The sequence below is a fragment of the Macadamia integrifolia genome, chromosome 5 (genome assembly GCF_013358625.1).
Source record: "Macadamia integrifolia cultivar HAES 741 chromosome 5, SCU_Mint_v3, whole genome shotgun sequence".
Classification (NCBI taxonomy): Eukaryota; Viridiplantae; Streptophyta; class Magnoliopsida; order Proteales; family Proteaceae; genus Macadamia; species Macadamia integrifolia.
The window spans coordinates 24762606-24776208 of NC_056561.1; the positions used below are offsets into that span (position 1 = coordinate 24762606).

Here is a 13603-nt window from a genome sequence, read left to right on the forward strand (position 1 = left end):
TGTCTCTACACATCCAACTCATAGAAAAGAGGGGCCAACCCCATTGCATATTGGTACTTATCGGGTATAGAATAGATCTACTTTTCTTTGTTCCTACGTGCTCCATTACGGGCGTCTGCTTCTCTTTGTTCCTACGCACTCCATTACGGGCGTGGTTTTGGGCGTATTGACTGCCTCTTTTGGTGTAACTGGTTATAGCTTACCTCGGGACCAAATTGGTTATTGGGCAGTCAAAATTGTGACAGGTGTACCTGAAGCTATTCCTGTAATAGGATCATTTTTTCTTTTGTCCTCCTCTTGGAATATCTTATTCCATTCTGCAATGATCAATGGGAGTGGGCATTTTAGTCGATTTGCAGTGAAATTTATGTTTTTTCATGTGAGTCATGCAAGTGATGCTTTATTTTAATTTCTTCATAGAAGTACAATCGTTACCAATTATCATCAGTCTTATGTTTTTCAATTGCTTTTCTAATTGTATTTGTGAGAAGTTTACCTCTGCAGTTTGTCTTGTTACTGCTTATGCTGATCTTTTTTCCATAATTCTTAACTTTCCTTATTGTTTTGGGGAAAAAAAAAACTTCTGATGAAGTGTAAGTTAAGACAATCAGTCTATGTTTTGCCTTGTCTGCTCAAGATGGCCGACATTTATTCTCTCCCCTCCCCCCAAAAAAAAAAATGTCTTTTGGCATGGATGACTAAATACCTCTAGGTTCTTTAGGTTGAAAAAGCAGTTGGTCTCTATCAATTCTTAGTAAGTTTAATAAGCTGAAAATGAACCTTGAATGCAGATAATAGTTGGAAATAGTTTACCATATTATTGATTTGATTGCATAGTGGTCAAAGAGTCCTCATTCCAAATTCCAATGGTATCATGTGTATCTGTTGTAGTGGTCAAAGAGTCCTCATTCCAAATTCCAATGGTAGCATGTGCATTTGTTGGAGTTATAATCATTGATTTTTCTGCCTATGGGGATTGTTGGGGGGTGACTTTTACCAGTATCATGATGGATAAGTTTCAAAAGGGGGAAAAAGGTTATCCTTTAATTTGTTTTAGCCCTACAATAATATCCTTATTACTTGCTAAAAAATGCGAGCTTTGTTTTTTTTTCTCTTCCCCCTTGTTTTTGTTCCCTGCCCCCCTTTAGTTAATGTGCTTCTTTCGTATTTGTGTTTCTTTTTCCCCCTTTTTTGTAAATTTTATTTGAAAAGGTGGAATATTATATAGAGAAAAATAAAAACAATTAGGTAATCTGGAACCCAGGCCACATGAACACTGAGACAAACATAACAAAGAGATTTGCTATATTGAAGAGGCCGCAAATAGATGGGCTGTATGTTTATCCTGGCCTTTGCCCAATCATCAGCCACAACATTAGCTGATCTTAGCCACTATTATTAAAAAGAAATATCTCTATTCAGTAATAGGAATCTGGCTTTTCTTATAAGGTGCATGTATCTCCAAAGCCCTTCCATATTCAAGTCAACCGCTTTATAACTAAAGTTGTGTCACCCTTGGCACTCATGTTCAACCACCCATTGGATGAGGATTCCTCTAAGTTCTTGATTACTGCCTTTGGTTCAGCGGTGGTGGAATTACACCTCTCAGTAGGACCTGATAATGCCAGGTTAATGCTACCTTGATGATCTGTGAATGCCCCATCTATGCTGGTGGCTTGGATTTCCTATGGAGCTTCCATCAAAGTTCAACTCGGTAATATTAGCAGGGGGACATGACATTTCATATTGAATCCTCCTGCTAGAGTGCTGATGATGTTGCCTTGATGTTCTCTGAATACCCCACCTATGCTGGTAGTGTGGATTGCCTGTGGAGCTTCGTTCGAAGTTCATCTTGGTTAAGTTAGGGAGGGGGAGGTGACCTTTAATATAGAATTCTACTGTTAGGGTGCTTAGTTGTGGTTCTTGCTGAGGGTGGCCGCGGGTATCTGTTTACCCACATTAACTGCCACTTGTTTGGAGGGTAAGATTAAGGCTCTGTCTGGTTGCGAGTAAAGGGAAGGAGAGTGAAATCAGTTATAAGGAGGAGGAAAGTTTTGTAATTATGACTGTAAACCTACCTAAAACTTTTACCATTTTTGGTAATTATACTTTTTTTTATGTAATATTCTTAATTTTCAAATCAAAGGGATTTGATTGCAAAGAGAAAACTTTAATAGCCATATTGAAATATTTGAAGTTAGTTACACAATCTTCTGAGGTAATGATTACAAAAGTTTCCACACTAATATTGATTTGATTTCACTTCCCGTTATTGTCCTTGCAATCAGATGGAGCCTAGAGGATTTCTTACCCCATCTACCTTTTTATCTTTCTAGATAAGAATAATTAGGTAATATTACCCACACATGTACACACCAACTCAGGGCCCAGAGCGTATACAGCCCATTCAACCTACGCGTGGCCTATTTACCCAACCCAAATACCGATTGCCAAAAGGTCTGAAGTCTAATAGAAGCCCCAAATTCTTAATTTATAAGAATGCTTTCCCTTGTTTTCTTGCCTTGATGCTTTACTTGCCTTAACTGTTTACCTTGCTGTGTAATTGGCATTTTTATATTTACCGTATAAGCTAGAGGTAAGAGCAAATCCTTGCCTATCCCTTTAGGATAAGGGTGAATATCCTCTACATCACTTAAAGAGTGAGGGTAAGGTCATTATCTCCCCTACCCTACCCATTACTGCTTGCCTGACTGTTCGCACTCACAGCTTTATGTTGTAATATTGTTAAAATATTTCGTACTTAAACCTTTTTGACAGTGATTTACTTTTGCCTCTCATTCTATATAGGCTGGCATTGGAAATCTAATACAATATGAAAATTCAGATTAGAAATCTCAGATGCAGGCAGAATGATCAATTCTGTAATCATATCTGAGTTAAAGGAAGTAATTGTGCGGTCAAGGGAAGAAATCAAATCTATGGAAGGGAAGAGAGAGAAAGCGGACATGTTCGGCCAGTATGGAAACTTGAAATTGGGAAACTATCTCTTCCGTAATCTACCCCAAATAAAGCACGACAAAATAAAAGATTACATAATATTATCCCAAATAAAATAAACCTCCCTACTTATCCTACTAAAAGAACCCCCCAGTTTGGAATTAGTTCCTTATGGTCTAGGAATCCCAACGGGTGAAACCAATCCAGTCAAGTATCTGCATCATGCCTAGGAGTTGAGAAAAATTCACCCTCAAGTTTTGTAGAATAGAAGAAATGGAAGAGCTCGGGAGAATGCCTCCTGCTCCGCACTTGTATCACGGACCATATTCAAAAGATGGAACACGGAAGGCACATTCTCGTATTAAAATATTTGGGGAAGAACAAACTTAATATGTAGAACATCAAACACTATATTAGAGCCTATTGTGGCACCTATATTAATCATCTTGTCTCCTTTTGCTATTACTTGTTGTCCCACATCAAAGTGGTCTTCCTCGTGTGTTGATTCTTTTGGCTGCATTGTTGGTGTTGACTCCTTTGGTTTTTAGGATACTTTTTCAATCAATCCTTGAAGAACAAATATCCGGCTCATGTGACAAGGTTGTAAGGTGCACAAATTTTTGTCACAATCAATGATACCCCTTCATCCTTCCAACCACTCTCAACACACTAAAGTAACGTGCTTAGAAGAATCAAACACTTCACAATATTGAGAAATTGCAAATTCAACGAAGTCATCATCCTCAGATTCAATGATGATCTCGTTGGTCTTAGATAACATCTCTACTGGAGGCTGTGAAATGAAATTGTCATCTACTCGTTATTTATGAGTAAAATAGTAGTTCTTTTCTATTGGGCAAACAAACTCTGGTCTTGAAAACGTACATCTCCATGGTCAGGTTCGGCTCTGATACCAATAAATGCAATTGGAAAATTTCGATTATGGATCTCAAATGCTAGCAGGCCCAATGATCAAATTTGTGATTAAATTTGAGATAAAGGAAGCAATTGCATTATAAAGGGAAGAAATTAGATTGATGGAAGGGGAGGGAAAGCGAACACTTTCGGCTTGCAGGCCCACTCAACACCACAGAAAACTTGATCAATTCTTTGATTCATACAACCATATATAATATAACCAAAAAGAAACCTCCTATAAATAGAAATTAAATAAGGAAACTTGAAATAAGAAAACTATCCCGTACGTAATCTACCCAAAATAAAGCACAATAAAATAAGAAGTTACATAATAGTATCTCAAATAAAATAAACCTCCCCTGGTTTGGAATCGGTTCCTTGTTGTCTAGGAAGTAGGAATCCCAACGGGCTAAACCAGTCCAGCCAACTTATCTGCTTTAAAACCTTTGTGGGAATTTATTTTTTCTTAAAGAAAGAAAAGTGTGGCAAAACCATGATCTGAAGCTAGTACCTGCAAAGTAGAGGAGGGAACGACGGAACAAGAGAAGAGAATTGCTGAACAACGATAGATTCAGCTTATGTTCTGTCGTGGACTACTACCTTTACTTATGATAGTAAAACAAAGACTCCTTGTAGGAGTAGACAATGAACAAGACTAAGACTTAACTACCAAGTAGCGAGGAAACTAATAGACAAATTGCAAATCATAATAGGGACACTCCCCTTATCATAGTTTTTAAGGCGGTAAGGTGACGGAGGCGTTTGAGGGTCTTTCGAAGCGCCTTAGCGATAAGGCAGGCATAAAGCGTCGCCTTATCGACTAAAGCGTTCCTGTGTAATTTTTTTATAAAACCAATCTATTTGACTCAAATCCTAGTTGAATCCTATTACTCATATGTTAAATAAATATTAAAGGTTCATATTCATACCAATATAAGATATTCATCAAGAAAACAAATCAATAAAGTGAATAAACTAAATTCATCTTCATCAATCATCAATCATCAATCATCAATCATCAATCATCAATCATCAATCATCAATCATATTAACGTATAATATAAATACATAATTATGAAAAAAATTATAAATATAAAGAAAAGAAGATATAAAAATACAAATATTTATTATACTTACCTCTATGATGCCAAAATAAGTGCCTAAGCCCTAAGGTCATCAACTATATTTTTACTCTTGTCAAAGAAGAATAAAGCTCACCGTTGCCGGAGCAAAATGTTCGCCTGGATCAGTGGTTCTTCCTTGTTCCTTGATTCCTTCTCAAAGCCCTTTCTTAAAATCCTTGACAAAATCCAAACCCTGTTTGTGAATCGTGTTTTTGTTTCTTTTTTTTTTGTTATTTTTGGTGAAGTAAGGCTGATCCCATACATCTCAAGTGCTAACAAAACCATACACCTACCAATAAAAAATCTATATTTGGAATCTTCATCAAGTAATTTTAAAATGTGTTTAGAAAAAAAAACCCATAAGGTGCCACTTCACATAAGGTGGAGCACTGCCTTACCATCTCTAGACCGCATCAGCGCCAAGGCACTGGTAAGGCGACGCCTTAGCAGTGCCTTAAAAACTATGCCCCTTATCGTGGAAAACCAATGCAGTATGTCATTTATTTACCATTTTCTTAGATTTTCAAGGCAAAAAAGTTTGCTTTGTATGATCTTTGTCATTCTGGTAGATACCCAAATCTCAGTGAGTTACTTGCACCACTGGGCTTCCATTTGGTATTTTTCTTACATCTACTTAGAAGATCCCTAATATAACTATGAACACATCATCCAAGGATTTGGGCTTAGATGCTTCATATTGCACATTTCAAGTTTACCTGTGCATCTCCTTGACATGCCAATAATATACAAGTCAGGAGACCTGTAGGCTCTGATCCGAGGGATTTGTCCTTCACATGTCAAAATTACCTGTATCTATCCAGCAGATTTGTAAACTCTGATCCAACTGTATAATCATTTGTGTTTGAATAATTTTGTTTACATCGGATGATCAATGCTTGGAATAAATTGGAAATGGCCTCCTTGTTCAGTTTAACAACATTTTCAGCATTATATATATATATATATATATATTGGAGGGTCTACCATGTATATGTATATCGGAGGGTCTACCCTCAGAAATGCTCTTTCTATGTCTAGCTAGCAATGAAAAAGGGGGGGGGGGGGAAATAGAGATGAAGTGGTGGTACATGCTGTTGCCATGAAATTGCTAATTGTTTTGATTATACTGTTTAGTGGAGATATGTGTAATGGCAATGTGCTTCAATGTTATATCAGTGAGATTCCATTGTCTCAATGGAAAAAATACTTACTGGAAAATCATTTTTAGCTGTAAACTTCAATTTGTATTTCCTTGGCATTTTTTCTTTTTCTTTTCTGATGATTGTACATGATGAGGAACCAATTTGGCTGACCATGCGAAGAATCTAGACATATTTGCACATGGTTGCTTGGATGGTTGTTTGTGAATATGCTACTTTATCTGCAAAATGTTTCTCCTTTGCATTTGAGAATTTTTTTTCTCCTGAACTCCAACCACTTTGGACTCAGGAATGCTTACAATATGGTGTTGCACAAATTTGGAGATAAGCTGTACTCGGGACTTGTGTCAACAATGACTTTGCATCTAAAGGAAATATCAAAATCGATAGAAGCTGCTCAGGGAGCTTCGTTTCTGGAAGAGCTGAATAGGAAATGGACAGACCATAACAAGGCCTTGCAGATGATCCGAGACATACTAATGTATATGGACAGGACTTTCATTCCCTTTACTCATAAAACACCTGTCCATGAGCTTGGTTTGAACCTGTGGAGGGACAACATTATCCACTTAAGCAAAATCCAGGCAAGGCTTCTCAATACACTGCTTGAGCTTGTGCACAGAGAACGGACTGGTGAAGTTATAAACCGGGGGTTGATGAGGAATATAATCAAGATGCTTATGGATTTGGGTTCATCTGTTTACCAAGAAGACTTCGAGAAGCCTTTCCTTGAGGTATCTGCCAATTTTTACAGTGTTGAGTCTCAGCAGTTCATCGAGTGCTGTGATTGTGGGGATTACCTGAAGAAAGCTGAGAGACGCCTAACTGAAGAGATGGAGAGAGTCTCCCACTACCTGGATGCGAAGAGTGAAACCAAGATAACTAATGTGGTGGAGAGGGAGATGATTGCAAACCACATGCAGAGGTTAGTCCATATGGAGAACTCAGGATTGGTGAGCATGCTAGTGGATGATAAGTATGAAGACTTGGGGAGGATGTACAACTTGTTCCGCAGGGTACCCGATGGACTTTCTACAATAAGAGATGTGATGACTGGTCATATTCGCGAAACTGGTAAGCAGTTGGTTACTGATCCTGAGAGGTTAAAGGATCCTGTGGACTTTGTCCAGCGGCTCTTGGATGAAAAGGATAAACATGATAAGATTATCAGCTTGGCCTTCAACAATGACAAGACATTCCAGAATGCTTTGAATTCCTCCTTTGAGTACTTCATTAATTTGAACCCTCGGTCTCCAGAATTTATTTCCTTGTTTGTAGATGATAAGCTTCGTAAAGGCCTGAAAGGTGTCAGTGAAGAGGATGTAGAGATTGTCCTGGACAAGGTGATGATGCTTTTCCGCTACCTGCAAGAAAAGGATGTGTTTGAGAAATACTACAAGCAACACTTGGCAAAGCGGCTTCTTTCAGGCAAAACTGTATCAGATGATGCAGAGAGAAGTCTGATAGTTAAGCTGAAGACAGAATGTGGTTATCAGTTCACTTCCAAATTGGAAGGCATGTTTACAGACATGAAGACCTCACAGGATACAATGCAAGGGTTCAATGCTAGCCAGGCTGCTGATACCGGGGATAGTCCTACACTTGCCGTCCAGGTTCTCACAACAGGGTCATGGCCGACTCAACCAAGCTCCACCTGCAATCTGCCAGCTGAGATTCTGGGAGTGTGTGAGAAGTTCCGGGCGTATTATCTAGGAACACATACTGGACGGAGATTGTCTTGGCAAACAAACATGGGCACTGCTGATCTGAAAGCAACCTTTGGGAAGGGGCAGAAGCATGAGCTGAATGTGTCCACATACCAGATGTGTATACTCATGCTGTTCAACAATGCTGACTGCCTGACCTATAAGGAGATTGAACAGGCAACGGAGATACCAGCCTCAGACTTGAAGAGGTGCTTGCAGTCATTGGCCTGTGTGAAGGGGAAGAATGTTCTTAGGAAGGAACCAATGAGCAAGGATATTGGTGAAGATGATGCCTTTTTCTTCAATGATAAGTTCACTAGCAAGTTCTACAAGGTGAAGATAGGCACGGTGGTTGCACAGAAGGAGTCAGAGCCAGAAAAGCAAGAGACCCGGCAGAGAGTGGAGGAGGACAGGAAGCCCCAGATTGAGGCTGCAATTGTGAGGATCATGAAGTCAAGGAGGGTCCTGGATCACAACAATATTGTTGCTGAAGTCACAAAACAGTTGCAGTCACGCTTCCTGCCCAACCCTGTTGTAATAAAGAAACGGATCGAATCCCTTATTGAGCGGGAGTTCTTGGAGAGGGACAAAGTAGACAGGAAACTGTATCGGTATCTAGCCTGAAAATGAATTTACAATGCGTTGCCTCTTATAGTCGAGGCCTTTTGCCTTGAGGTGGAGTTGTATCCTTCATTTGGTGATAAAGTGTCCTTGAATTGCTGCAAGCTATGGCTTTCACCGAATATTGTTTATCGCCCTCTGCTGCAGGTTGTCCTATTCTTCATTTTTTTCTGCTTTAAAATGCCAGATTCGATCTTTTCGGATAAATTTCTGTGATAGAAAGTTCCCTTGGATTTTAAATTAACTGTTAACTTGGGGAGTTTATGTACCATGGTAGCAGCTAGTGATGTTGGGGGTTTCATTTGTGTATTTCCCATTCTCGTGAAAGGGCTTGACAGAATGTACTGGATTCATGCAACAATTAGGGAATGGGGATGGCGTTAGGTGCCTCCCTAGTCTTGTGTTCTTGTTAAAATTACTCTTCTTTATCGTCATTGGCTATGAAGAAGTTCTTGAGTCTTGAGGGCTGGACTCTGTTAACATTCCATAGCTAATTGAGTTTGGTTGAAACCATACTCAGGCGGATATTCCATGGTCAATGAAGATGATTGCGTGATCCTCGCAGGGCAAATGTGATACAAGAAAAGTAAGGTGTTGCCAAGGATTAAAGTATCGGTATCGATTACCGTATCGGTCGATCAAAATTAAGATACGTATCGGATGGTATCGTATTGTATCGAAGATACGTTAAAGATACGCACATAAATGGATATGAAGCACCTTTTTAAACACTTTTACATAAAAAATTTGTTAAAAAAAAACTATTGATAATATGTATTATGCATAAACACTAAATTGAGGGTATCGCACTAAGAATTCAAGGTTTGTAGTTGTCCCATAAATGTAAAATTCTTGTTTCCAACATTGATTTCCACTTTAGTTAGAGAGAAATATGACTGGCAGCAACTTAGAAACAAAAACCCTTCAAAAATTCGTGTTTTCTAAAAAAAATACTCATCTTGGCCATTATATGACCGTAGCGCACTATATCGGTACATACCAATATTCAACGATACGTATTGATCGATACATATAGATACTCATCGATACGTATTGATACTCATCGATACGTACCGATCGATACATACAAATTCTCATCGATACGTACTGATACGTACCGAAATGTATATTTCACCTTGATTTTATATTTTTCATAGTATCAGTACGTATCGATAGTGTATTGGTGCACATCGATATGTATCATAGGATATATATCTATACGAAAGGATTTTAAAAGTTACATGTATCGTATCGGTGTGTATCATATCGATCGACTAAATTTAAGATACGTATCAGAGGGTATCGTATTGGTATCGGAGATACTTTAAACCATAGGTGTGGCGATGCGGGATATGCTCCATTACAATTTGGTATATTTTTAAGAAACAATGTGTTGCTGCCAAAAATCCGTATGAGCTGACCTGCACAAGCATAGACGGCAAAGGCCCGGAGCTTTGTTCGGGGTTAGTCCTCCGACGCTCAAGTTAGGGATTGGCCGCACAGTTTTTGTATAGGAGTAATGGTGGGGGTATTGATGCTTACCTAGTTACCTTCTACCTTCCTCTCGGGCCTTCTTATATAGCTCTTATGGTTTAGGGTTTCCCCTTTCCTCGGAGGAGTCTTCCTCGAGTCTACCTCCTTTCCTTTTAGAGTCCTATTTCAATACATCCTACCCCTTCGTGGGGGATATTCTCTTCACGCGGTTGATGTGGTAGAGTCCTGACAGCCCCTATTAGGTGGGTGACACGTGTCCAAGTGGGTGACGCGTGTCCTTACCCTACTGGACAGTCAGTTTGGCTGTATCAGGAACCCCCTTACTCCCGTCAGGAGACTCTTCTTGTGGGAGTAATCAAAATTTTCATCTTTTCTCTTCTCCCCACTTTTTTTTTTTTTGAGTCCCTTCGGCCTTATTCCTTCTGCTTCGGCTTTAGTTCTGCTTGCAACCGAGAGCTTCAGTCAGCCGATGTGAAGACCTTCGGTCAGTTCAGCTCAACCTTGCCCGAGCCCCGACATAGATAGGACCCTCGGTCAGTTTGGCTCGGCCTTGTTCGAGACCCCGACCGAGGTAAGGACCTTCGGCCAAGTCCGTTCAGCTTTGCCGAACTCCCAACTGAGGTGAGCGGTCAGGTCCGTTCGGCTTTGGTCGAGCCCTCGACCGAGGTGAGGACCTTCGATCAGCTCGGCTCAGCCTTAGCCTGAGCCCCCGACCGAGGTAAGGACCTTCGGTGAGGTCCGTTCAGCTTTAGCCGAACTCCCAACCAAGGTGAGGACCTTCGGTCAAGTCCGTTTGGCTTTGGCCGAACTCTCGACCAAGGTGAGGACCTTCGATCAGGTCCGTTCGGCTTTGGCCGACCCCCGACTGAGGTGAGGACTTTCGGTCAGCTCGGCTCGGCCTTTGCTTGAGCCCCCAACCGAGGTGAGACCTTCGGTCAGCTCAACTCGGCCTTAGCCTGAGCCCCCGACCGAGGTGAGGGCCTTCGTTAAGCTCAGCTCGGCCTTAACCTGAGCCCCCAACCGAGGCAAGTACCTTCGGTCAGGTCCGTTCAGCTTTGGCCAAACTCCCAACCAAGGTGAGGACTTTCGGTCAGGTCCGTTCGGCTTTGGCCAAACTCCCAATCGAGGTGAGGACTTTCGGTCAAGTCCGTTCGACTTTGGCCGAACTCCCGACCGAGGTGAGGACCTTCAGTCAGATCGGCTCGGCCTTAGCCTGAGCCCCCGACCGAGGCAAGGACCTTCGGTCAGGTTCGTTCAGCTTTGGCCGAACTCCCAACCAAGGTGAGGACTTTCGGTTAGGTCCGTTCGGCTTTGGCCGAGCCCCCGACTGAGGTGAGGACCTTCGGTCAGCTCGAATCGGCCTTTGCCTGAGCCCCCAACCGAGGTGAGACCTTCGGTCAACTCGGCTCGGCCTTAGCCTGACCCCCCGACTAAGGTGAGGACCTTCGGTAAGCTTGGATCGGCCTTAGCCTGAGCCCCCGACCGAGGCAAGGACCTTCGGTCAGGTCCGTTCAGCTTTGGCCGAACTTCCAACTGAGGTGAGGACTTTCGGTCAGGACTGACCGGCTTTGGCCGAACTCCCAACCGAGGTGAGGACCTTCGGTCAGATCGGCTCGGCCTTAGCCTGAGCCCTCGACCGAGGTGAGGACCTTCAGTCAGCTTGGCTCGGCCTTCACCTAAAGCTTGACCTGATACAGCCAAATTGACTGTCCAGGAGGGTAAGGATGCGTCACCCACTTGGACACGTGTCACCCACCTAATAGGGGCTGCCAGGACTCTACCACGTCAACCGCGTGAAGAGAATATCCCCCACGAAGGGGTAGGACGTATCGGAGTAGGACTCTAAAAGGAAAAGAGGTAGACTCGAGGAAGACTCCTCCGAGGAAAGGGGAAACCCTAAACCCTAAGAGCTATATAAAAAGGCCCGAGAGGAAGGTAGAAGGTAAGCATCAATACCCCCACCATTACTCCTATACAAAAATTGTGCGGCCAATCCCTATCTTGAGCGTCGGAGGACTAACCCCGGACAAATCTCCGGGCCTTTGCCGTCTGTGCTTGTGTAGGTCAGCTCATATGGATTTTTGGCAACAACAGATTGGCGCCGTCTGTGGGAATGACAGTAATGGTGGGGAGAACCTACAATCGTAAGAAGACAAGAGCAGCGTCGAACATGAATATGAGGGAGGAACCTTCAGGGGGGCTCCCTCCCTCGACGGAGATAGGACAAGAAAGGGGCAATGATGACCGGGAAGGATTCGTAAGGTACCAGCGTTCGGTCGGACATTCAGTACGCGGAGATAATGATCCTCTGCCCCCTCCTGAAGCGCAGGAATATGTGACAAGGAAGCAATTCGAAGCCCTCCAGGACAAATATGACCGAATGACCGAGGCAATGAAGGAGGTCTCCAAAGCTGTCTCTTAGAAGACCGGTGGAGCACCGCCTGGCCCCCACATCCAGCATAAGAGGGCTCGAGACGAGGACCGGAGCAGTACAGGATCGATAAGCTCCGGTCACAACCTTCGAAACTGAGCAATGAGGGAGACTCCCGCACCCAGGGGAAGGACGCGGCGTGCCGCCAGAGACCCACATGGGGAACCACGCCAGGGAGACGAACAGAGGCACGAGGACTCAGGTTTAAAGCAGATGGTCCTGGACATGAAAGATGAGATCAAGAAGGTGGCAGATAATCATACAGGAGCTCGAGAGCCAGACCTCACTAATGACACGGCCCTAGCTAATGAGGTCATGAGGGATTCGCTCCCGATCAGCTTTTGCCTGCCCAAGTATGACACGTATGACGGGTCTGGGGACCCCGTCGATCATCTGGAAGGCTTCAAGGTCACCATGCAGTTCCATCGAGTCTCGGAAAATATTGTGTCGCGCCCTACCATTAACATTCAGAGGAGCGGCAAGGCTATGGTACAACCGTCTGCCAACAAAGTCGATCCACAGCTTCAGCGATCTAGGCTACTTCTTCGTGAAGGGATTCTCCAGTAGCCAACCTGTAATACCCTACTTCTTAAACCCGGTCTGATTACATGGTTGACCTGGTTTAACTATGCAGGACCCGAACCGGAGAGAGTTAGAGCGGGCTCCTTATGGACAATGATGGCAAGGGTGACTTTAAACACCGGCTGGCCCGACAAGTCCGAGCCAGTGCCAGAAGAGACAGGAGTACCCAAGCCGTGTACATGCACCTACCATAAGGCCATGTACGGATAAAGCAGGTATTGTAACCTTATATTAATGTATATACGTACACTACATCGTATGCCAGGGGTGGGGTTCGCGTCGAGGCCCGAACTCTGTCAAAATCCCAAGTTTTGGCCCTCAGGTGGGCGGACAGGTGGGCGGACAGGTGGGCGCACCCACCCACCTGAGTGACCCATCCATGTGAACTATTTAGTTATTTAAGAAGTATATATATAGCATTTATGATTTTCTTTTATTTTCATTTATGACACTCGTACGTTGGTGAGGATAGTAAAGAGGAGAGAGAAAAGAAAGGGGAGAAGAAGGGAAGAGAAGGTAGAGGAAGAAGAGAAGGGTTTCAGCGGTGTCGAAGCTTGATCTTCCCATTCTGGTGCCGGAAGAGTGATTTGTAACTCTAGATCTACATTT

General features: G+C 42.8%; 1 protein-coding gene across 1 annotated transcript in view; it reads left to right on the plus strand.

Annotated features, from left to right (window-relative positions):
• LOC122079290 (cullin-3A-like) overlaps window positions 1-8876 on the plus strand; it is a 14751-nt gene extending 5875 nt beyond the window's left edge. The window contains exon 2 of the mRNA XM_042645644.1: window positions 6450-8876. Coding sequence (XP_042501578.1) covers window positions 6450-8490 — 2041 coding nt within the window. The 3' untranslated portion in view covers window positions 8491-8876. The remainder of the gene's footprint in view (window positions 1-6449) is intronic.
• The last annotated feature ends 4727 nt before the right edge of the window (window positions 8877-13603 follow it).